At 46.5% G+C, this 26976-nt stretch overlaps 1 protein-coding gene across 4 annotated transcripts in view; it reads left to right on the top strand.

The window, feature by feature from the left end:
* Nucleotides 1-26976, top strand: part of SCML2 (Scm polycomb group protein like 2) — a 752432-nt gene that overhangs the window by 609679 nt on the left and 115777 nt on the right. For all 4 annotated transcript variants that reach the window (XM_085622654.1, XM_085622657.1, XM_085622655.1 and 1 more), the window contains one exon: nucleotides 257-538. In XM_085622654.1, the coding sequence (XP_085478780.1) occupies nucleotides 257-538 (282 nt within the window). The remainder of the gene's footprint in view (nucleotides 1-256; nucleotides 539-26976) is intronic.

Below are 26976 nucleotides of genomic sequence, written 5' to 3' on the forward strand. Positions count from 1 at the left end.
AATGTATACACCTAAAAAAACATGCTTTTTGATGTTTTAATATGCTATATTTAGGTATATGTTACTAAACCATGGCTTAGTATGTTTGTTTTGTCAACTCTTAAACCTTTCTGCCCCTTTTCTTGACTTGCCCTAATGTAGTATGCATTATACTTAATAGGTACAGATTGATTGCACCGATAAGTGAAGCAGACCACACTGGAATGGCAAGCTTGCTAAGAACCCTGTTTGTGCTTTTCTTTTTTTATATAAATAGCTCAAACACTGCATACTGAAGAAAATATCAATTCCAAAGAACAGCGGTTTGGAGAGGAATCTATGGAATCCACACTCAATTCAGTAAAGCCATCCAGCCCTGCCTGTCGAAATTCTAATGAATTCCGTACCTCAGGAACTGCTACATATTATAGAGGCTCCGTTCAGCCAGCCACTGCTACCTCAAACTCAGCCCCTATTCTACACAGACTGTCCTCAAGCTCTGCTGGCAGCAGCAATTACTACGAAGTGAACAGAAACCGCATGCAGAGGAGAATTGAAGGTATGCTTTTGGGCAAAGCACACATCAAATCTTGTGTTTTGTATTTGATCCTGCTCTCCCTCCTTTTCACCTGGTTCTTGGTTGCTGGCAGTAAGTATATATTTCTTTGCTTGCTAAATCCCTCCGAGCCTTGGCCACACACCATGTGTACATCAAGAGTCCCCACATCTTTTTTCATCTACCTGTTGGTATCCGCTTGTCCAAGCACTTCTTAAATGACATTTTTACTCTGTGCCAGATGACGTTTTACTTCTTGCTAAATCTTGAAAGCACCTCACAGAGTTGCTGCAATTTTCAAAAGCTATAGATCAGATAAGTGGGTATTGGGACCTGTTCTGGTCAAGCTCTTGCTCTCTGTGGTACACTGTCACAAAATAAGAAAGCTCAATCTGCCCCTGGCTTGGAATCAAATTGGTCCCAAGCCTAACCACTTAAGGCATGTATTCTGCATTACTAATGGCTATGCCTCATCCTTGGGTAGTATTTAAAACCACCATATTAAATATTTGGATTCAAACATTGTCAGGACATTGATTTGACAGACGCTTTCAGCTTCTCCTAAGAATGTTTTGGGGGGATTCCTGTAATGTTATACAGGATGGCAGTAGAACTACCCACTCATCCATTTGCACCTGTACTCAATCCAATTTTAAATAAGTGCCCATTGCATTTCCCAACGGTACAGCTACCTAGGCCAGTAGTGCTAAACATGTATACTAGGATTAGGAATACAGGTACTTTCTCCATAATTGTACCTCAGATATTCCACAGTGGTACAGGTACAGCTCCATTATCTAGACATGTAGAGTGTGCGCCAGATCCTACAACCCAGTCTGTGATATGAAAAAAGGATTACTGATGATGTAATGAAAGACATTTTATCAAAGACTTTTCTTGGAGGTCTCGGCAGAGCAAATTAAAAATATAATTCAGCTCTCATAGTTTACATGCCCATTTGGTTTGCATGATGCTTCTGACTATGACTTGATAAACACATTTTACAAACTATTTACTTAACTATATGAGCTCTGACATGTTATGGCTATAATATTACACAGAGAAGAACCTATTTTCTTCAGATTTTCAAGGTAAATAAGAACAATCTTTTTTAATGAATGGTCATTTGGCTCCTGCTATCTCCTCAAACATTACTTATGTGCCTGCTGCAGGCCCCACATCCTTTGGGACCTCAAAATGATTCTGAAATATTTCTTCTTTAAAAACCTAAAAATGCGCAGTGTAAATAAACTTTGATTTTCTATGTTTGAGGATGGAAGTCAGCCTTTTGACCTAACCTACATGAAGGCTCTTCGATTTTGTGCATCCAACTAAAGCTGCAGCTTATTCAAGTTAGGAATTGTCCATAAAAGCAGATATTATTAGTAACTTCATTGGATACAAAGAATGACATTCTCAAAGAACAAGCTTTCATTTTAGATTTTACATTTTTCAGTCCACTCTGCTTCTAGCAAAGGAACGACATGCCCCTCCGTCTTCAATTAGACAAGGAGGCCACCACGTAGAAGCTTTAAGGCAAGATGTCTTCCCAAAATGCCTCTTTGCATGAGACAACCTAATAAATCTTCTGTAATGTCGCAAGACATTCTTCTTGTTAGCAAAGAGTATGCCTCCCCACTTGAGGAAGGCTTTTCCTCGTTCACAAATTCCCCTACAAGATCATTCAGTGTTGGAAAACCTAAATGAAACCCATGTTCTGAACGTTCTTTTAGTTCTACCCTGACTTATAACATTTCAGATCTCATTGTCAGTATTTAAGAGATACCTACTATTGGGTTCAAATAGTTACCTCCAGAAAGCAAGAATAGTCTGGGACTTTATCGCCAGAGTCTTCGTAGACTTCATGAAACTTGTGCTGCGTCCTGTTAGTATAATAGTATATGAACCCGTTTGTGCTATTGCTTTCTGTTCACTTATTAATTAAATTGCACATCCTGAAGGTGGTGCAGATGGGAGGTTTTTGAAGCTATGTAAATCTACCATGATGCATGTTTCCACCTTGCCATAAAGTAAGAATATTGGCAGTGCTTGTGATTTGCTAGATACAGTTAGCTCTATCAATACCAACACTGTCTACATTAAACTCCACCTGACACTGTTCGCGCACATACAGCTTTTTGGTCGTTCTTCTTCAGCTGTTAGAAGTACCTGTTTAGCCTTATCTGGAAGACTGCCTGATCAGGGTTCAGTCTCCATCCAAGATGGTGCTGTGGCTTCATCTAGTATGTAAAACTCTTCAGAGAATTGGTTTCTCAGTTATTCAAAACAGGGTCTAGTGCATACTTTTTTAACCATCACAGCTGGCAACGGGAATTATAGGCTTCTTCTGGGTTTCAGTTACTGGCCATGGTGCAACAGGCAATCCGGAATTTTGGCATTTGGTTTGTGACATCATGGTGGCTGCAAAGATTTCCTGCCTCTTGTATTTATGTATCCGTATTTGCAAGTCTGTTGTATTTATGCATCTATATTTCCAAGACTGAGATACTTTAAACAGCTTCATCCTGCCTGGAATACACTGAGGGGTAGATAAATAAGGAGTTTATAAACAAAAGCCCTACTAAAATCATAGTGTTTTGCCCTTCTCTTGCTAGCATGCTCACATATGGCGATAGGCTGTGTTCCAATCCCACTTATCTGTTATACACATTTTCTTAAAGTGGTCTGAAAGTTGTCAATGAAAAACATCTTTCCAAATAGGCTGGCATTTTCCACCTAAGCACCATCAAGTGGATGTGTTCACTCCTAGTTAACTACATAAAGGCAGCAGTCATGACACTAAGCCTTTTGAGTCTAGAATGTGCAAATAACAATGTGCCTCATCTTCCAGAAACACTAAGTTCGAGGCATGTGGGGAGCTGAATTCATATCTGTGCATAGATCGCCGTCTAGTGTTGGGTCCGGATGATTGCACATTGTTGTCCTGGAAGAGTCTTCGAAGTATCGCGAGATAGGTGGCTCCTCCCCTGGACTACAGTGCGCATGGGCATCCCCTCCATCCCTAGATTGTTTTTTTCCGCCATTGGGTTCGGATGTCCTAATCTTAGCTCTTACAGTATTTAGGCCTTTGCTTCGTCGGTATTGTTTTAGTTCGGCGCCGAGTAGTTTCATCGAAGTTAGCCATCTGCCCTTCGACGTCCAAGGCCCGATCAAGATCGACGATGGAATCAAAAACATCGAATAGCCCCTTCAAGCATTGCCCTCTTTGCAACGCTAAGTATGCTCGCTTCGACGTGCACCCGGTGTGCAACAAGTGCCTCTCTCCAAACCACAACGAAGCCACCTGCATGGCGTGCTCCAGGTTTCGATCGAAGAAGACCCTTCGCATTCGTCGAGCAGCTCGGCTTGAGGCGCAGAAAGCGGCGCCGCACCCGGACAACATCTTCGGGACCGAAGATGAGGAGGTCGTGGACCTTGAAGTTCAGGGAGAGATGTCGGATCTGGCGTCGGAGCGTGAATCCGACTATGATGCCGAAGACTAACATATAATAGATGAAGAGGAGGATGATGTCGTCGTACAGGTAGGAGACGACGAAGAGGCCCTTGGGGCCGAGGAAGATGGCTCAGAACATGAGCTTGGCCCTCAGGTCGCCACAGTGCCGAAGGAGGCACTCGATAAGGCTCAGGTCGCGGGATCGCCACAAGGCCTTACCCAAGATCATTCCTCTCGTTCTTCCGCCCCGCATAAACGCCCGGCGTCGAACTATCCTAAAGAGCCATTGGTATCCAAAGTGCCATCACTCGATCAACGAGAATCGAAACTGAAGGCAACAGCACCGAAATCGAAACCGAAAGTAAAGGAGTCTCTCCATGGCGACAAGGCCTCGAAGCCCTCGGGGCCGAAGACACAAAAGACGGCTGTCGACGCCAAGAGAGGTCATGTGGACGTCGAGCCAAGGGGGGGCGCCGAAACTCAAAGCCAAGGTTGCCGACCCCAAAGTATCGGCGCCAAAGAGCGTCCACACAGATATGGAAGGCGGCCATCGAGAGCCGACCCATCCCACTATTCCGGTCCAGAAGACGTCATCTGGTACGGGGCTTGATGCCACAACGAAGAAGGCGTCGAAGGACCGTGTCCAATCCACGACGCCATCGCCCTTTCTCAAGCAGAAGGTGTCGAAGTCGTTATTACGCATCCACGACAAGGCTTCCGCAACCGGTGCGAAGACAGCCCCGCAGCCGAAAAAGGTCAGCGCGGTCCACATCGCCTTGACGCATATAAAGTTCGGCCTCCCACCAACGGTGCGACCGAAAATGTTCGACGCCAAGAAGGATCTCGACCCGCAAGAAGCTCTCGACCCGACAAACTGTTGATGCAACAACAGGAATACAGATGGGACAAAGACCTGTTGCAGGGCCTCACGACGATGAGGTTCCACGGCAGTTTATCGACGCCACCACTGGTAGACTTTCCATATACAAACGGAAAATCGTAACAGAAACACCAATCGAGCCATACAAGATTCCATTAAAAAAGAAGAGAACCACATCACCAGTTCTGGTGGAACTTATTCAATTTGGCACCCCAGAAACTCAGCCATTCTCGCCCACACACTCTGATACGGATGCTGGAGATGATGGTGATGCTGAGGGCACTTATCCTGTGGATACTGACCCTGAGGACCAAAACCAACCTTGGGTGGACAATACGGATGCAGGAGACACACATACTGCTCCGGACACACAGGCATATGTGGCAAAAACATCTCCTACAGAGGACACTGCTGCTTTCAATGCCTTAATTGAAAGAGCCGCCAACAATCATGACGTACAGCTCCACACTGATCCTATTGAGGACAACTTTCTAATGGATACCTTCTCTACTTCAGAAAGATCTGTGAAAACTCTGCCCATGCTGAAGGGGGTCCTAAAACAGGCTAATGACATTTTTAAGGAGACCACTAGGGCAAGAGTCCTTAACCCTAGAATTGAAAAAAAATATAGGCCAGCTCCAGTGGACCCTGCCTACATAAAAGGACAGTTGCCTTTGGACTCATTGGTGGTTTCCAATGCTCGGAAGAGAGCCAACTCACAGACAACGGGTGATGCTCCTCCCCCGACAAAGAGTCTAAGGTCTTGGAAACATCGGGAAAGAGGGTTGCTGCACAGGCAGCTAACATCTGGAGAATTGCCAACACTCAGGCACTCCTCGCTAGATACGACAGGGCGCATTATGATACCCTAGAGACACTGCTGCAGCACCTCCCAGATCAGTAGAAGGAAGGAGCGGAGACACTTATTAGAGAAGGGAAGCTCATTAGTAACGCTTGCATTAAATGCGCTCTTGACGCAGCTGACACTGCAGCTAGGGCTATCAACACCAGCGTCATGTTAAGAAGGCATGCTTGGTTGAGAATCTCGGGATTCAAACCAGAGATACAAACAACTATACTCAACCAGCCGGTCAACCCTAACTCCCTCTTTGGCCCCGAGGTTGACACCACCCTAGAGAAACTCAAAAAAGATACAGAGACTGTAAAGTCTATGGGGGCTCTGCAATCCCAGCAGTTTCGGAGTGGGTCCTTTCGCCGCTCTAGCAACAGAGGACCATCTAAAACACAGAACTCCCAACAGTCGCAGTACACTAAAGGAGGTACACAGTCCACCTATAACAAGAATAGTAGAGGTGGATACCGTGGAAACAACATCGAGGAAACAACAGCCCCAGGTCCTCCGCCACCAACAAACAGTGACGCCTTGTCACTGCCCCCCGACCACGTAACACCTGTCGGGGGGAGACTACAGAGGATCCTGCCAGTCTGGGAATCCATTACTACAGACAGGTGGGTGAGAGAAATTATCCAGTAAGGTTATTGTCTGGAGTTCACGTCCACTCCACCCAACATACCACCAAGACACCGTCATATGTCCGCAGAGCACTTGCACTTATTCCAACAGGAGGCTCTCAGTATGCTCAAAAAAGGAGCCATAGAACTCGTGCCTGCAAAGGAACAAGGATCAGGGGTGTACTCACTGTATTTTCTGATCCCCAAAAAGGATGGATCTCTCAGACCCATACTAGATCTAAGACCTCTAAACCGTTACATTCTGTCAGATCATTTTCACATGCTCACTCTGCAACAAGTACTACCGTTGCTCAGTCAGGGAGACTTTCTCGCAACATTAGACCTCAAAGATGCGTATTTCCATATACCCATACACCCCTCACACAAAGTTTCTCAGGTTCACTGTTCTCAATCAGCATTACCAGTTCAAAGTCCTCCCTTTCGGGGTAACTACAGCACCCAGAGTGTTCACCAAGTGCCTGGCTACAGTGGCGGCACACTTAAGGAGACAACACATACATGTCTATCCTTATCTGGACGACTGGCTTGTCCAGGGAAAGTCGGCCCAGCACTGTGCCAGCCACATGTCCCACACCATTCACCTTCTTCACAGCCTGGGCTTCTCACTGAATTATCCAAAGTCCCACCTTCAACCCACCCACGTACAGCAGTACCTAGGCGCAACCATAGACACTCTGGCAGCCACGGCACAACCAAATTCAGTCAGGATCAACAGCATTCAGTTGCTCATAAAGAAATTCAGACCTCACTCCCAGCAAGAGTGTTTATGCAGTTGATAGGCATGATGGCCTCCTGCATCTTCATAGTCCCACACGCAAGATTACATATGCGCCCGCTTCAGGAGTGCTTGGCACGTCAGTGGAATCAGGCCCACGGACGGTTAAAAGACCTAGTGTTGGTGAGTGGTCGGGCATACAACTCTCTGCATTGGTGGAATCGACGAAACCTTTGCAAGGGCCGACCGTTCCAGGTGCCTGTTCCACGAATCGTACTGATGGCGGACGCGTCGCTCCAAGGATGGGGAGCTCATGTACTCAATCACACAGTGCAGGGACTATGGACGACACAGCAAAAGAAGATGCACATCAACCTTCTGGAACTGATGGCGATCTTCCTAGCCATGAAAGCATTCAAAGTACACCTGTGCAACAAAGTCGTGTTGATCCGAACAGACACCATGACTGCCATGTACTACATACAGAAGCAGGGAGGAACACACTCGCCACAGTTGTCTCATCTGGCTCAGAGCATGTGGAAGTGGGCCATTCAGAGGAACGTCTTCCTCATGGCGGAACGCCTACCGGACAAGGACAACCAGATGGCAGATCTGCTCAGCAGACACAGCCACCAAATGCACGAGTGGGAGATACATCCATCAGTACTCCAACCGTACTTCCAGCAGTGGGGTCATCCAGAGATAGACCTATTCGCCACAAGGGAAAACGCAAAATGCCAAAACTTTGCCGCCAGGTTCCCACATCCACAGTCGCAGGGCAATGCAATATGGATGAACTGGTCCGGCAGATTTGCGTACGCTTTTCCCCCAGCACCATTAATACCGCTGGTGGCACGCAAACTCAAGCAACACTCGATGACGCTCATCCTGGTTGCTCTAACGTGGGCACGTCATCCATGGTACACCACGTTTCTGGAACTCTCCGTGGTACCGCATCAAAGGCTACGGCTCACACCCACACTTTTAACGCAGAGCCATGGCAAGATTCAGCACCCAGATCCGCAACAGCTGAACCTGGCGATCTGGCTCCTGAGATCTTAGAATTTGGCTACCTAAACTTGCCTCCAGAATGTATGAATATCATCAAGGAGGCACGGAGACCCACTACCAGAGCCTGCTCCGCGGCTAAGTGGAAAAGATTTGTCATTTATTGTAAAAATAATGACATCAATCCGCTGGATGCATCAACGCAAAACATTATCTGTTATCTATTACACTTATACCGATGCAATCTAGCATACAATTCCATCCGTATACATTTAACCGCACTGGCAGCTTACCTTCAGAACAGGCAGCACCTCTCACTGTTCAAAGTGCCTGCCATCAGAGCTTTCTTGGAGGGACTCAAACGTGTGATTCCTCCAAGACACCCTCCTTCACCAGTCTGGAACCTAAATGTAGTCCTCACCAGACTGATGGGACCAGCTTTTGAACCTCTACACTCTTGTGAGATTCAATTTCTAACATGGAAAGTAGCTTTCCTAGTTGCCATTACTTCCCTACGACGAGTTAGTGAACTTCAGGCACTAACCATTCAAGAGCCATTTATACAGGGTCATGCAAACAGGGTAGTACTACGCACCAACCCTACTTTCATGCCCAAGGTAATCTCGCAGTTCCATATGAACCAATCCATAGAACTGCCCGTGTTTTATCCTAATCCACTGAGAATGTAGCAGAGAGAATGCTCCACACACTTGATATCAAAAGAGCTCTCATGTACTATATTGATAGAACACAAAAATTCAGGAAGACAAAACAACTGTTTGTTGCCTTCTCTCCACAGCACAAAGGCAACCCCATTTCCAAAGTAGGAATAGCTAGGTGGATCGTTAAGTGTATACAGACGAAGAAAAGGCCTAAATACTCTAAGAGCTAAGATTAGGACATCCGAACCCAATGGCGGAAAAAAACAATCTAAGGATGGAGGGGATGCCCATGCGCACTGTAGTCCAGGGGAGGAGCCACCTATCTTGTGATACTTCGAAGACTCTTCCAGGACAACAATGTGCAATCATCCGGACCCAACACTAGGCGGCGATCTATGCACAGATATGAATGTCAGCAGCCCTACATGCCAAGAACAGATGCATACTGGTAAGTAGCATATTCGATTCAGTGACCCCAGCAGTTCTAGAGTCCAGAAAGGCATACTCTCTCTCACTTTAATTGATTTGAATGTGTTTTACCATCAATTGTTTTTTACTTTCACTGGTAGTCAGTCTAGCTCTTCTATTAAACTGTTAAAAGATACCGAATTAAACTGTATGGGACCCCCAGCCATCAAATATAATAAGCCAAACAACTTTGAGATGTTTTTAACAACCCCTGTCTTGTCTTGCGAATAGTTTTTCAGTACTTCATGTGACAATTTCGATGCTTGCTCAGTTTCCAGATTGCTTTATCTAGAATATAATGCAATTCGCCAAACCTTCCTTCCACTAATGAACCAGGGAAGCTGGTCCTTGACAAAGTACTTTAGTCGCATATATGCATCCCCGATGAAAATATTTCAGTTAAGTATGCTGCGAGAACATTTTCTTACAGGAAGCCTAATCCTGAACTAAAGCGAGGAATATTTACCCTTTAAAGTGTTCTTTAAATGCTGTACTGTCTTTAATTCCTAGCTTGCGTCGATGATACGTGAAACCTGGTGGGATCTTTTAAACACTTTTGATTGCAATATGTGCTGCTGTTGATCACATGCTGTGCACATTCCTGCAGTGAGGACCCAGCCTGAAGACGATACCTCTCTGAAGCCATACCCTCCCCATCTAATGACACAACCGCCTATTACGTGGTCATGTTACGTGCAGCAAACCACCACAGTTAAACACCTTATTCAGGAAGAGAAAGATGACTTCCTTATCAAGACCTTCTCGAAAACCGAGTGGTCTGTGCAGTTTCTGCTGATGCTTAAAAGCATTCTCCGATGCTCCACTGGACATTTCTAAGGCAAAGCAAAACATGAGAGGTCACTCTGGGGGTGGAGGAAAAAATATAACCCAGCACCACAGTACCCTATCTTCATTCACAGATATGTCCACCTGATTTCCTTGTCATCCACACGGAATATAAAAGGGAATTAATGCATGGCAAAGGGAACCACCACCGGAGAAAGAGAGCAAAAAGATTGATGATGCAAGCAAAAGGGGAATTAGAGGTGCTACAACAAAATGGCGATTCACCAACTGATGTCTCCAAGTACAAAAGACATCATTGATAATAAATTGAGGAGCTTATTCACCCCCCCCCCCTTACAAAAAAGCGAGGGAAAGAAATTGCAAAAGAGGGTCAAACAGTTTTTCATGCAAACATCTGATGTTCCTTGGTGCAGCTGATTGATATAGCTTCCTCGAGACCAACACCATTATCCTCCTCTGCTGCCAACTTATCTTGGAGTGTCTGGTTTCAGCTCTGAAGTGCAGCACACTTGCTTGACCTTCGATGGCGAACACCTCTTTGGGCCACAAGCTGACTCCTTTCTGGAGAAAAATAAACTGGGCACTGATACTGCCTAGGCAATGGGAGGGCTCCAACAAGAAGCAAGCAGTCACAAGCTGCAGCAAAAACAGCAGATACCCCACAATGACTGAAGTACCAGATGCAGCAGCCCTTTCAGGTAGTTAGCCACGCAACTAATAAACTAGAGTCCACTGCCATGGCAGCACCTACTTTAAGAACAGCGGCGCCCAAGCAACGGTACCTCTGCCTCCAGCCAGTGACCTTCCACACATTCTTGCTGGCCTCTCAACACCTGTTGGGGGTACTCAATTGAGTGCTATCACCTTGTACTAGTCAATGCTGTCCATCATTACCCATGGCTTTCTCGAATGCCATACTAACCCACCCAAGATACCCAGAAGGCACATCAGCCAAGACCTAGCTGTTGCTAGAAGTAGTGCAGGCATTACTCCAAAAAGGAGCTATAGCATGGACAAGGAGTCTGTTTTCTTTACTTTCTATCTGAAGGAGACATGTTAGTGATAGATTCCTTACCTTAGAATATCCCCAGGCGTCAATATGGATCCGGAAAGTTTTCGTCAGCAGTACCCCTGCATGCCGGTAGGCGTCGTCGTACGGCTCCGCGTACATCGCTAGCGTCGTAGCTGCCGAGATGACGTCGTCCGAGCTACTTGGACGCGCCCACGCGCGCTGACGTCAGTTCTTTCTTTTTCCAAGCAGCCGCGCAGATCTGAGAGAGAGCGGTACCCCTAGTTAAAAGTTTAACTTGGTTTCTGACAACTTCTTTTGTCGTGTGCTTGACTCCTGGTGCAATAGAGATGCCCGGGTTTAAGTCCTGTAGGGCCTGCCGTCGCAACATGTCGGTGTCGGACCCTCACGACGTGTGTCTCTTCTGCTTGGGGAACGCCCATGACCCTGAGGCGTGCCCCGATTGCCGGGCCATGGCGCCGAAAGCTTTGCGGGAGCATTCCCGAATGTTGTTGGAGGTCCGGCAATCGGTTTCGTGCCAATCAAGGTGCTGATCCCGAGCCATCAGCATCGCTTGTCGGAATCGGGGACAGGTAAGTCTCGGCGCCATAAATAGTCGAAGAAGCGTTGTCGCTCTTCTACCCCTCACAGGTCGCAGGACGCGGTGGAGGGGGCGGGCGGTAACTCTCCCGCGGCTCCGTTGGAGCCTCCGTAATTGCCTGCGGCCTACCCTCACTTTCCGGGGCCGCATGCAACTTCAGACGAGGTGCAGGCCTTTATATCGGCCTTGCGCCGTTTGTTTGCCTCGCTGGGTCCCTTCGGGCCCTGCGGATTCGTTGGAAGGGTGTGCCCCCGGGCCGCCGCCTCGGCTACGCCGGCGTCATACCCTGCGGCGCCGCCGGTTCCATACCCTGCGGTGCAGCCGGCTCCAGCCTCGGCTCCGGCCTCGGCCCGGGCGCCGGCTTCGGCATCGGCCCTGGACTGGTATCTTACTCTCCCATTCCATTTCTTGGAGGGGAGTTTATCCTGTTTCCCAGGGCACCTCGTCCTTACCGGCCCCTTCAGCAACCAGTGGACTAAGGGGAATACTGGGAGGGGTCTGAGGACCCTCTTGCAGCTCAATGCGAGGATGAGCCTGAGTGGGAATGCGATGTGGAGGGTCCAGTGGATCTTGATTTCTCTCCACACCCTGGCACTGTGTCCCCTTCTTCCGTGGCCACGGAGGAGGCTGGGACTTTTTGGGTGGTTTTACGTCAGGCAGCTGAGGCTCTTAACCTCGAGCTCCCTTCTGTACCTATCAGGACCAATCTCCTGACTGAGGTCCTGCAGCCGCAGTCCTCCTCTGCGGAGCCGTTACTGCCCTTCAATGAAGCGCTTACTGATATCCTGTTGGGCACCTGGATTAAACCTAACGCAGGAGTCCCTGTGGACAAGGGTGTGGCGCGCCGCCATCTCCCGGCGCCGGGCGACCCCAGCATTCTCACACAACACCCGACGCCTGAGAGTCTGGTTGTCCAGGCTTCTGCCTCGCCGAGTGCGTTCCCTTCTGCTCCTTCGGACAAGGAATCTAGGAAACTGGAGTAATTTGGCAAAAAGATTTTCACATCTGCCAGCTCTGGGTTGCGGGTAGTGAATACTGCATGCCTGCTAGGCCGCTATTCCCATTCTGTGTGGGACACTGTGGCACAGGTGCTTCCTCAGTGCCCTGTGGAAGCACGGGTGGTTCTCTCCCAAGCCATTACCGAGAGGAGAGATGCTCCGAAATGTACTATTCGTTGTGGGCTTGACACGGCTGATTCTCTCTGTAGGGCACTTTCCACAACTGTGGCGCTCCGTCATTATGCTTGGCTCAGCACTACTGGCTTCTCTGGGGATGTCCAGAACACCCTGTTGGACATGCCCTTTGACGGTACACGCCACTTTGGTGATCAAGTGGATAGCACCCTGGAACGCTTTAAGGACTCTCGGGCTACGGCCCAGTCTTTGGGTCTCGCCACCACATGTACTCCCTCGGTGTCCGCTTTTCGGTCCTTTCGAGGCCAAGGTCGGGCGGCGTTCTTTTCAGACCCGCAAGTCTGCCCAGTCACAGCGCAGCCGCGGACGTGGGACCCGCCGTAGTGGATCCCGGGGACAGCGGACGGGTCAGTCCAACACCTCCCCTGCCGCCGCCACCTCTAAACCTTCCTGGTCCGGTGTTTCAGGCCCACCCGATGCCAGTGGGTGGCAGGATTCGCCATCACCTTCCCCACTGGCGCTCCATAACCTCGGACAGGTGGGTTCTGAAAATAGTCTGCAGGGGCTACCCCCCTCCCCCCCCCCCCCCCTTCCCCTTGAATCTACCCCTCCAGCCATGCCACCTCAGTACCACCGCATGTCGGGAGAACACTTGGCACTTCTCCAGCAGGAAGTTACGGCCCTCTTGGCCAAGGGGGCCATCGAGCACGTTCCGACACCAGAAGTAGGTCGTGGTTGTTACTCCCACTACTTCTTGCTTCCGAAGAAGGAAAAAGGTCTGCGCCCTATCTTAGACATCCGGAATGTCAATTGCTTCCTCCGGAAGGAGAAGTTCAAGATGCTCATGCTAGCTCAGGTCTTGTCTGCTCTAGACCCGCAAGACTGGCTGGTAGAGTTGGACTTGCAGGATGCTTATTTTCATATTCCCATCCTGCCAGCCCACCGGCGTTAGCTACGGTTCACGGTGGGCCACGAGCACTTTCAGTTCACCGTGCTCTCTTTTGGCCTTACCAGCACCCCTCGGGTGTTCACGAAAGTGATGGCGGTGGTCGCAACTCATCTGCGCAGATCAGGGGTTTGTCTTCCCCTATCTCGACGACTGGCAGTTGAAGGCGGGCTCGCCCTAGACAGTTGTCTCCCACCTCCAGTCTACGGCCGACCTCCTGCATTTGCTGGGGTTTTCCATCAACGTGCCGAAGTAGCAACTGATTCCCTCTCAGAAGCTCCTCTTCATCAGAGCAGTTCTGGATACGGCACAGTTTCGAGTTTATCCTCCCGAACAGCGAGTCCCGGACATTCGGGCTATGATTCCAATCATTCAGCCCTGGTCCTGGGTTTCGGTCAGGAAGACACTGAGGCTGCTGGACCTCATGTCCTCCTGCATCCTGCTGATCTATCATTCCAGATGGCATATGCGGGCTCTGCAGTGGGACCTGAAATTCCAGTGGATGCAGCATCGGGGGAACCTCTCCAACTACGTCCAGATCTCAGAGGGCACTGCACAGGACTTGCAGTGGTGGCTCACGAACCAGTGTTGGGTCAGCGGCAGATCCCTCTCCCTTCCCCAACCGGAGCACACAGTAGTGACGGACGTGTCCCTCCTGGGATGGCGCAGCCACATGGGGGAGGCGGAGATCAGAGGCCTCTGGTCTCCAGCGGAGTCCAAGCTCCATATCCACCTTTTGGAGCTCAGGGCGATCCTACTTGCACTCAAAGCATTCCTTCCCTATGTCAAGGGGAGAGTAGTGCAGGTGTTTACAAACACCACCGCCATGTGGTACTGCAACAAGCAAGGCGGGGTGGGGTCGTGGACCCTATGTCAGGAGGCTCTATGTCTCTGGACATGGCTGGAACGTCAAGGTATTTCCTTGGCGGTTCAACACCTGGCAGGTTCACTGAATGCCTGGGCGGACAAACTCAGTCGACGGTGCATGTTGGATCACGAATGGCTTCTTCACTCGGAGGTGGTGCAAGGTCTCTTTCAGCAGTGGAGAGAACCTTGGTTAGATCTATTCGCCACCGAAGAGAACGTTCAATGTCAGCAGTTCGGCGCGTTGGAGTTTCTAAGGCGGCACTCGCTAGGCGACGCTTTTCGTCGCGAGTGGAGTTGTGATCTGTTGTACGCCTTTCCGCCTATACCACTTCTGCCCAGAGTGCTGAAGATCAGGTGCAACCGGGCCCAAGTCATTCTTGTGGCACCGGACAGGGCTCGAAGAGTTTGGTATCCTGAGCTACTCAGTATGAGCGTGGATCCCCCGATCCGACTGCCTTATCGGGAGGATCTCCTGACGCAGCTACAGGGGACGGTCTTCCACCCGAACCTGCCCAGCCTCCACCTCCTTGCGTGGAGATTGAGCAGTGACAGCTGATTCCATTTGACTTGCCTCCTGAAGTCTGTAATGTGATTTTGGCAGCCCGGCGTCCCTCCACTAAAACGGTGTACGCCTGTCGGTGGAAAAAATCTGTGGCATGGTGCACAGCAAAATCTGTTGATCCTCTTGCTGCACCTCTTTCTGAGGTCCTATTGTTCCTCCTTTCTTTGGCCCAGCAGGGCTCTGCTTTGGGCACTATCAAGGGCTACCTCTCTGCTCTTTCAGCCTTTCTTAGGTTGCCTCATCAGCCCTTTCTTTTCAAATCCCTGGTTGTCAATAGATTTCTCAAAGGCAATACTCACCTTTTCCCTCCTATTCCCTTTGTGATGCCTCAATGGGACTTGAACCTGGTTCTCACATATCTGATGTACGCTCCATTTGAGCCTCTTCATAACTGTCCTTTGTGGTTATTGACTTTGAAAACTGTTTTCCTGGTGGCCATCACCTCCGCTCGGCGGGTGAGTGAGCTCCAGGCTCTTTCCTGCATACATCCTGTCCTAGCGATTCATCCGGACATGGTTGTGCTTCGACCGCGTCCCTCCTTTCTACCAAAAGTAGTCTCTGCCTTTCATATCGGGCAAACTGTAACTCTGCCCACTCTCTTTCCGCCTCCGCACCCTTCAAGAGAAGAGAAGAGGAGAGGCTCGACTGTCTGGACCCAAAATGTGCGCTCTCGTTTTATCTCAACCGCCCACAACCGTTCCGGGTGGATGACCATCTCTTTGTTGGCTACGTGGGCTCCAGGAAAGGCCGGGCTGTGCACAAGTGAACTATCTTCCGATGGGTTGTCTTGTGCATTAAAGCCTGTTACTCTCTGGCTAAAAAGGAACCTCCGGTTGGGCTGCGTGCCCATTCTGCCAGGGCGACGCAGCTACTACAGCGTTGGGACGTGGTGTCCCCCTTCAAGTCATGTGTCAGGCGGCCACTTGGGCCTCGTTGCATACTTTCACTAAGCACTATTGCCTTGACAGTCCGGTCCGGAGAGATGGCTTCTTTGGCCGTTCAGTTCTCCGTGACTTTCTGGTGTAATCTCACTTCGCACACCCACCACCGGGGTTGGTATTGCTTGGGTATGTATTCTAAGGTAAGGAATCTATCACTAACGTCTCTTTCAGATGCACAAGTTACTTACTTGTGCAACGATATATCTGTAAGAGACATTAGTTAGTGATCGATTCCTTATCGCCCGCCCATTCTCCCCGTTCTGCGAACTGTTCTCTAGTGTTCATGTCATCCCTTTCAGGGCCCTAGTTCTATTGCACCAGTAGTCGGTCTCTGGCATGGCTCTGCGCTTCTGGAGTGAAAAAGTTGTGTACAGAACTGACGTCAGCTCGCGTGGGCGTGTCTAAGTAGCTCTGATGATGTCATCTCGGCGGCTACATCGCCAGCGGCGTACGCGGAGCTGTACGACGACGCCTACCGATGCGCAGGGGTACTGCTGAGGAAAACTTTCCGGATCCAGTCTGACTCCTGGGGATAGTCTAAGGTAAGGAATCTATTACTAACTAATGTCTCGTACAGATATATCGTTACACAAGTAAGTAACTTGTGCTTTAATCCCCAAGAAAGATGAGACTTTGCAGCTGATACTTGACCTAAGACCACTCAATTGGTACATCACGTCAGAGCAGCTAAAATGACAAGTCATTCCTTCTGCTCTGCTTAGAGGCTACATGGTGACACTCAATCTCAAGGACCGCTATTTCCACATCCCTAACCACCCAGCTCACTGCCAATATCTCAAGTTCACTGTTAGTGGAATTCATCAATTCAAACTATTACCTTTGAGGTCACAACAACTCCTTGCATGTTTACCTAGTTCCTGGCATTAGTAGCATACTTCTGGTAAGTGAGCAGCAGCTGAGTGCAGTACCTTGCTCACCCTTAAATAGCTGACTTACTCGACATATTGGGATTCTCCATCAGTGCCAATCAATCTGAACTTTCTCCCTAGCAGACACAAGCATTTTTGGGAGCCACACTGCTTCCATTTTATTTTTATTCTTGAATGATAATGAAACTGTTCGGAATGATCATATTTTGCATTGCAATAGTCTCAATCGCACAATAGTACATGCAGCCTTTGAAAAAGTGCATTTCGAAACAACGGTCTCAAGCGACAGGACAGTGGGATAATCTGGTGGTGGTAGAGCCTAGAGTTCAGAACTAGCTGCAATGACTGCGGCTTGTTAGTCGACCCCCAGCCGTAAGTGGCATCAACAGACGCCTCCTTCATGGGTTGGGAAGCACACATAGCCCAGCTTTCAATCCAGGGTCTGTGGTCTCCACTGCAGTGTTGCGTGCACATCAATGTATTAGAGCTAATGAAGCAGTTTATCTACCACTGTAAGCCTTTACCAAACTCATTTACATAGACAAACATGACCACCATATACTTCTTACAAAAACTGATGAAAAATACACCACAGTTGTCCACACTGTATTCAGTATTTTAGTATTTATTTAGTATTTTGATATTATGCCAATAAGCCAAAACAAACAATACACATTTTATACTTTAAGCATAATATCTATAAAACTTTGATGCGTTGTAATTCACCATATTTGACATGTAATATGATATCGCAATGATGACTCTGTGCTCTAACTTTCATGAAAATTCTTACAAATATCTAGAAAATGATTTTACGAGGTGAAAGAATGGTCGAGGACGCAGAGACTTTCAATCCCGGTTCTAGCCCCTCAAAGATGAAAATACTTTGAAGAAGAGGAAATAAATATTGCCTACAAGCAATTGAAACGAATAAGAATCGCGTTCTATAAAGGAATTGAGATTTATCAATGAGGGCAGCTTCTTTGGTTTCAACAGTTTGATATTCGATTACTAACTGTGAAAATCGTGTTCTGAATATTGTGAGATTTAAAGTTCCGGGATACGTTTTAATAGAAAGCCTGAAGAAGGTGGTTTGGACCTGTTATTGCCACCGAAACGCGTCGCTTCTTGGTCTTCGTTTATATTAGCTTGGAGTACATTTATTGATATTATTGTATATATATATATTTTGTCAATTAGAGTTTTCAATTGTAAATGAATTATTGATTCTGATTTATAAAATTATGTATTTTGTCTAAAATTTGATTTGATGTATGCTGTATAAAATTGTTTTGAACTATGATATCATTTGTAATTAATGAAGCTGACTAACTTTCTTTTATTCATAGAATATATTCTTGAATGTATATTTTTTAAATAATTTTTGCATTTACCGGGTGATTAAAGCACCCGTATATTTGATTTTTTGGCTACTGTTACAGTTCATATGTGAATAGGGTCTGAGTGAGAAGTGATTGATCTAGCATGCTATTGTGGTTTCCCAAAGGGAGCTTTTCTTTGACATAGTGTCAATTTGGTGTCCTGTCCCTTTGGAAAGTAGGACCACTCTCTATCTTTTGGAGTACAGTCCCATATTATTACATTTTAAGATAAAATTCATTAAATCATAAACCCGGCGAACCTGTACATTTCTAAAATCAGGGAGTAACAAACCTCTTCTTTCTTTATCAAAGCATGTGGAAAAATACAATTGCATGAGATGTATACAACAGAGAGTATTCACAAAAAAGACAAATGCAAATATCATGCCCAAACTGCTTAGTAAACTTCCAATGTATAGAAACCGGCACCTGCCCAAGCCGAACTATTTATAGGCACTTTCGAGTGTTGGAGATTTTTATATTACGCAAGCATAGTTGTTTTACCCAACCACAATCTGTTTGCATGAAATGAAGCTGTGCTTCTTTTCCACACATCTTCTAATTCAGAATTTCTATATTTCTCTTTAATCACTGTGTTTCCTGCTAATTTTTGCTGCAGCACTGACATACTCTGCAGATCTGACACTAGTGGTGTATTCAGGTAATCCATGATTTTATGAAGTTTAGCAGCCCATGAACCTGTATCATTCACCTGTAAATAAGATTTTTATATATTTCCTCAGAGTCGTTAGCCGACTCTGAGAGTCAGGCCCAATAATTGGGAATCTTCTGCTTATATTTATATAATATATTGATGATTCCTAACTCCAATGTCTGTGCACTATTCACTTACTCTCTGGGCAAGTTGAGCCCCATTACATTGATCTCCATTACATTGATCTCCAGGTGTCTCTCCTAGTGAAATATCTCTAGGGAGTGGACAATGACGTTGTGGACCTACACTGCAGAATGCACCAACAAACATATGAATGGGAAATCAACATCCACATATTTCAAAATATTTTCACTCCTGAGGGATTCCAGCAGTAGATCTGTTTGCCTCAGGCAACATCAAAAAAAGCAAAAATGGCAGAGCTTTGTCCACAGGTACCCACATCCATATTCCTTCTGCAGTGCATCACTCTCAGCTGCCATGTTTGCATGCAAAATTATAATTCCAATTGACGTCAATACTCTCCTGGTGAATGTTAAGGCAATAGTTCATCCTTATAGCTGCTGAGAATAATGTATTTACTATAGCAATGGCACCTTCCCTCTTTTTATGTTGATTTTTGGTTCACCAATAGGAGTAAAGAGTGACCATTTAAATTTCTTTAGTCATTTTGGCTGCTGTCACGCTACAAGTAAGCTTTCGGCGGTAGCCGAAACGAGTCAGCTTTCAAAAAGCAATAACATAAAAAAAAAACGATCTTGTGAGTGCCTGCATCCTTTCTTGGAGTGAAATGAACATACTGACACCCCCCCTCTTTCTCCCCTGCCCCCCCCCATATAAAATGACTATAGGAAGCCTCCCACAAACCTTTATTTAAAAGCAAAGGGAATATGGGGCCTTGTTAACCAGTAGGCTGCATTCAAAGAGTAAACGTAAAACTGGCACTGTGTCTTTAAGAACCTCACAGCACCCCCTGTATCCCATCATGCCCCACCCCCACAAGCAATAGGTCAGTTCATTTTTCCGGCTCCTTCAGTTAGGATCTTGGTGCACTGAGCTCAACTTTTTTGACTAAATAGTCAGAAAAATCTTCAAAACTGTTTCTAACCCTTTACACCTGATAGTTGCCAGTATATGCTATACTAACAGCCTTTTTTCTGACAGAAAATATTTTGAATTCTGTCACGAATGCTTTCACTCTTTGTGAAGTGCACTTCTGTGGGAAGGAGGACCATACTGACCCTCATGCAGTCTGTATTGTCTGCCTGCGGGAGTTCCACCATCCTGACTTCTGTTCGAACTGCCAGAAGCGATCAACAATAGAGAGAAGATAACAGAGGGAATGTTGAAGAAAATGTGCCTGTGAACGTATATGGCATGTTGTGCACTAGGTGCTAGATACGAACCTGACAATGTGCATGTACATTAATGCTGTCTAAAAGCCAATAAAATATAGTTTTTAAAAAAAACGATAGAGAGAAGATAAAGAGTTCATGGGCTTCAGGAGAGAAGATCATCCCTAAGACGCCGTGGGGGATCATCTATCTTCCTGTAAAGAGCCCTCCTCTCGTGCAAGAGAACATCATAGTCACATCGCGAGAAAAATGACATAAAAGCAAGACCCGGTCGACATCAAGCGGTAGGACATCAAGAAAAATCCCTGTGTGTTCGCCGTCAAAGGTGTGGGTCGCTCAAAATCAGAGCACACCCGTGGCCGAAAGTCTCATCACTGACAAGAAGGCATCGCCCGTCGATGTGGAGACACTCCTCGTCTCCAAGACAGCCTTCGCTGTCAAAGTCGACGTCGGCAATGAGACATCCATCGACATCGAATGCCCACACAACGTGGAGATCTGGTACTCCGTCAAGAAAATCTGTGTTGCATACAAAACAGTAATTGATGTCAAAACCCCAGTCATCCTAAAGAAACACCCCGCACAACCTCGCAAGAAAAACAGTTGTCGACATTGAAACACAAAAATGTTGCAGATCAACCTCAAATAACATCCCCAGAGGTCCAAATCGTTGGTGCCATCAAGACCTCGGACACCCTCTAGATCCAGATTGCAGTCTCCGGTTACCTACGAGCCAAGGTGGCTGGAAGGCTTAACGAAAAGAGCAGTGCCTACAAAATCTGATTGATTATTCCCAGGTATATTCTCTGTCCAGGCCTTGCACACCGTCTAACAAGAGAACACCTCCACCATGCTTCTCACCAAGTTACTGTCTTGGTTCCTCCTACGGCTACGAGTCCCACACCACCTAGGAGGTCCCCACCACTGCATCCAAGGTCTAGAAGTTCTTGTCATCACCTCTATAGATCTTGCACAAAGTCCAGACCATGTCCAGGTCTAGATCTCGCACGGCTTTGACCTCAAATCAGCCCCACAAACATTCTCAAAGTTAATGGCCACGGCTGCAGCATTTTTAAGGAGACAGGTCTTTGTGTATCCTTACCTCGACGACTGGCTGATTAAAAAGCTCCTCGCCATTGCACACGAAGAAACATTTTTGCATTTGTGCAGAGACTATCTCAAGCCTGGGGCTTCAGATCAACTTCCAAAAATCAACCCAGCCTACCCAGTCCAAAAACTTCACTACTTAGGGGCCACACTAGAAACCGTCTGCAAGAAGGTATCCTTCAGAGGAGAGACTATCGTCCTTAGCTCTGAATTGTTGCACTCTTCAGCAGTCTCATCATCCTTCTGCAATACAGATAATGTATCTGCTGGGGTCCATGGCTTCATGCATCTTCATAGTACCAAATTTGAGTTTGCACGTGAGGGCCTTACAGAAGTATTTGAAGTATCAGTGGAACCAGCTTTCCAACCGGTGTGAAGACTAACTCACGTTATTAAAAGCTGCTCGACAATCTCTCCTATGGTTGTCTCAGCGGAACAATCTCATGGTGGAGATAACATTTCACCAGGAACCACCCAGTCAGACACTGATTACAGATGCTTTCCTCCAGGGATGGGGAGCTCACATGGGTTGCTTTTAGACTCAGGGTGTTTAGTCGTACAGAGAACACACATACCACATCAACATGCTGAAACTGAGAGCATTCCACCTGGTACTGTAGTCGTTATTTCCAGCACTCACAATCAGCTGCATCCAAACCGACATCATGACAACCATACATTACCTGAACAAGCGGTAAGGTACTTCCTCCTGTCCTCTCTCCCAAGAGGCTCAAACCAGCTGGGAATGGCTACTAGCCAGGAATCTCACGATAACAGCCATCCAATTTCCAAGACAACTGCGACTGGGTCTCCACTACGACTTCTTGAAAAAAATATTTTGGGAATGTCCTCACAGACTTGTTCGCAGACGTCAACAACAGAAAATGCATGACTACGCGTCCAGATACTCCCAGCCAGGGTCGTTGTGGAATGCCCTTTGATAAGTCGGTCAGGAAAGTTCTCTACACATTTCTGCCATCTCCACTCATTCCAACAGTGATTCTCGAGTTATACCAGTATCACACGAGGATGATACTCAAAGCCAGAGAGTGGCCTTGCCAATGATGTTCACAGACCGTCTACATCTTTTGGAGAGGCCCCACAAGAGGTTTCCCTGACAACAGGACCTCCTGTTGAAGTCTGGAGGACAGTTACTACATTCCAGTTTTTCATCCCTGAACTTGAAAGCATGGCTCCTGAATTCCTCCAATATGGACATTTAGGGCTTCCCAAAGAATGTATGGACAGTCTCCAAGAAGTCTAGGAGACCCTCCACTAGACTTTCATATGCCTTTAAATGGAAGTCGTTTTATTTATGGTGTATACAAAATTATCACAACCCACTTTTATGTCAAGAGGATGCAGTCATCTCATATCTCCTTCACTTGGCTAAATCAGGGCTACAATTCTCTTGCATTAGAGTACACCTGGCATCTAACACAGCTTACAGGACATCTCTCTCACATACTTTTTCAGACTCCCATTGGTAAAAGACTTTCACAAAGTGCTTAAAAATGTATTCACCGAGTCAGCAATCCCTCTCCTCTATGGAGACTCAACATTGCCCCTTCCAAATTGATCGACCCTCCATTTGACTCAGTACTTAAAGCCACATTGCAACATCTCACCTGGAAGCTGCTTTTTTGGTGGCTATCAATTCCGCCCGTAGAGCATGTGAAGTTCGAGCTCTATGTTCAGAGTTACTTTATATCGTCCTTCACTCCAATTGAGTGGTTATGAGGACTCCTCCCTTTTTTCTCCCAAAGGTAGCTTCTGAGTTTCAAATCATTGAGACAACCTCTTTACTTACTTTTCTTTCCTAACCCCTCAAATCCAGTTGAAAGGTCTCTACATTCACTGGATGTTAAAAGAGTGTCAAAATTCTCCTTAGGCAAGACCAAGAGTATCAGTAAATCGGATCTCCAGTTTGTTAATTAAAGTCCAGTGCGAACAGGTTTAGCCTCATCTAAACTGTTGATTTCACGATGGATTGCTTCATGTCTGATACTTTCTTACCAGCTAGCTAAAAAGTAATTACCTGCTAGACCGAGAGCACACTCTACTAGGGGGAAAGCTGCAGCTTGGTTGAGAAATGTGCCAATTTCTGAAATCTGTAAAGCCGCCACCTCAAAATCTGCCCGTAGCTTTACTAGGCATTTCTGCCTCGATTCAGATGTTAAGGCAGACGCTCAAGTGGGACAGGCTACGTTGAGGAGTCTTTTTGGTTAAATGTTGGAGCTGTTTTCTGCTTCTAAGTCCACTTGTTGTGGGTTGGGCTTGCTATTCTCTTCAATGCTTATAACCATTGATGAGGATCCCTTGGAAGAGAATGATAAATTGCTTACCTGTAATCCTAGTCCTCTTCCTGGGGAATCCTCATCAAAGCTATAAGAAACCCACCCACTTCCGTGGACTAAAAACCATTACAGCTCTCAGCAAGTTCTGTATGCAGGATGCCTTACTTTTTCGGAAAAATTACCTGACCTGTCACTTGTTGGGCATGGTGGGTTACAGGGGATGCTGTAAGGTTCTTAGTCATAGTGCCAGTTTTATACTTACTCTTTGAAGGCAGCCTATTGGTTAACTGTGCCTCGTATTCCCTTTCCTTCTGCTTTTAAATGAAGGTTTGTCAAAAGCTTTCTATAGTCCGGTTTTCTTTGCTAACATGAATTGTATTGATTTTTCTGATTTATAAAAATTTGTAAAAAGTAAATGTAATCTGGCCTAAGATAATGTTTATGAAGTGCTCGGGTCCCCGTGCATGGGCAGGACTAATTCGATGCCTATGGCTTTAATGAGGATTCCCCTGAAAGAGTATCTGTCAATTAATTTCCTGTATTGATCTTGCCCCAGGCAACTAAGCATGATTAGGAACTGTTACTGGGTGCATACCGTCCTCTATTTTAAGGTGTTAATTTCACCAGAGCAAAAGCAGCATTGGTGGCCCTTCAAACACATGCTCCACTACAGACATTTATAGAGCAACATATAGGGCAGTGTTTTCTAAGCATCAACTTCATGCTGAGTCCGTTATACTTTTCTTTGTCCTTCATTCATATGGACATCCAGCCAACCCCATAGAACATGTGATGATTCAACCTTGAATTTTGGAATCAACATGTAACAAGCATTGGCATAGCCAATAGGTCTCGCCTTTGGGACCTTATAAGTGTTTAGACATGCAACAGTTGCATAACTAAATACTTATAAGGTCCCAAAAGCGAGACCTATTGGCTATGCCTTCGCGGCCATGTGGCCGCGAAAGTGAAAGTAATCGCGGTCAAGGGCAGGGCGCGCGCCCGCACACATGCACTGTAGCTCTAGGCTGGCCTGGTAGCACTTTTTGGAGCCCTCTCAAAAAGTCTCGCCAGACCAGCGCATGCGCTGGGTCAGGCGAGACCTAAAAACTGCAGGACAGTGATTCACTGGTAGTGGATGAGGCCTAGGGTTCATGGAGGGACGCTTGCACTGAGGCACCATCTAAATTATTTCAATTACATCTTTCTTCTGGAGTAGGTATTTGGTCCTGCCTGTCACTACTGGTAGTTTCCAAGCAGTTGTAAAACAGCTAGGGCTATGAATGCTGGCATTATCTTAAAAATATGTTTTCCTTTTTCCTTCTAATTTTACATCTAAACCAGAATAGTTGTTTACATTTATTTCCACTCTTGATTCTAGACAATGCTCAATAATATCCTGTTTTGCCAAGAGTGATGAATGATATCTTTCTTTCCTGTAAGCAGTGGGATATTGCCACTTTCTGTTTATTCATGCTGCAGATACTTTAGAAGGTGCATTTAGTACTCTTGTTACAAAGAGTTGAAAAACACACAGAATTAATCGCAAATTTGCAGTTTGTCTGAACAGAAATAAAGTTTTAAAAACTATTTTGGTACATAGATGTCACTTTATCTGAGTTGGTAATGTTAAGTAGACTTACTAATGAATGGCTAACAGTGTTAACACACATTACTCATATGTCTTGACTCTTTACAATTCCTAACTTGTGGGTACTCTTCTGCCTAATAGTGGGACTGGAAACTGGTTTTATAACTTACATCATTGCTTGTATACGAATGTGTCATACATTGACATTCCCCTGTCTCTGCATTTAATGCACATCCTTGCCTTTCCATTTTCTCAACTTTTCACTGTGGATTGAGACCTGTTCCCCTCCAGTCACTATTTTCCTCTTCTCCTGTTCATCTCAAACTTATCGGCTGTGTCTCCGAGGAACGGCATTGGGTGCACATTTGTGATTTGTGTACTATGATTATGAGTTTCGTGTTAAACAGTCGAATTCATATGATGTTGTATTTCATCCTTAGGAGGAGGAATCAGGAAGGGTTTAGCGTTTTGGCCTCTTGGGTTTGGTACTGAGAACACCTTCGGCCAGTAAAATAGATTGGCACCTTTCCCATGGACCCTTTTGATATGGAAAGACTGTAGCGCTATGGAATAGAGCAAGTCTCCCCTTCTGAACAAGGTGCTTTCGACATGTTGCATCTAGTAGTCCAGCATGACTTCCTGTCTGGGTGATAAAGGGAAAAAGTTGCAGTTGCATCCAGTGATTCCGTAGAGTTGCACTGACTAGAAAGAGAACCAACCAGTCCTCCTTGCTGCGTCCTGTTCCACCCCAGCTGATAGCTCCAGATCAACATTGGGACACTTCATCATGGCCTTTCATTGCTTATATGCCTGCGAGAAAGAACACTCCAATTGGGGGACGTAGACATTGTCTCTGATGCAGGTGTCAGTGACCAAGTAGTGCCATCCGATATTTGCGAAGACATTGACAGTAAGCACAAATACGCTCTGTGGCAATTTCGAGACTTCCCTCCAATGTCACTTCTGGTGATCAAGCCCCCAGGAACACCAGCAGGTTTAGGGCATTGCAAATAAGTTACACTCTGAACCAGCGGTCTCTCATTCTTTGGACAATAAAAATTCGGTTCCCTAAGATAATCCAGTCTTTGTCCCTAGGAATCCACTTCTCTCTCCCCAGCTCAGTCGTATGTGGTGATTCCTGCTTCCCTTGTTGGGATAACCTTTTCTAAACTGTTTTGGGGACAGAAATACCTCATCCATCCATTCATCCTTGATTTCAATCGGAGTTGTGTCCATCCTAACAAACGATGTGCCTTCCGCTTGCCTCATCTGCAACCCATGGTCACCGCTGCCTCTTCAGAGTATGAGTGGGGGACTCACCGGGACGAGCTGTCTATCACTATTTTAAGGTATACAGCCCTCCTGATGGGCTTGCTTACTAGCTTGAAAGCTCATCTTTCAAACGGTGAGATGCAGATTGGTGATGATGCACCTGGACCACAAAAATGTTCCTATGTTTGAAAATAGGATGGTTAACATGCCCAGCTTCTGGCACTGTAAAATGAATGGTGGTAGGGGGCAATTAGTCATTTGAGAAGACAAGAATCACAGCATGTGCAGCTTGAACAGATATCACCATGCCTCTTGTGAGTGGGAGAT

The sequence above is a fragment of the Triturus cristatus genome, chromosome 8, assembly GCF_964204655.1.
Source record: "Triturus cristatus chromosome 8, aTriCri1.1, whole genome shotgun sequence".
NCBI lineage: Eukaryota > Metazoa > Chordata > Amphibia > Caudata > Salamandridae > Triturus > Triturus cristatus.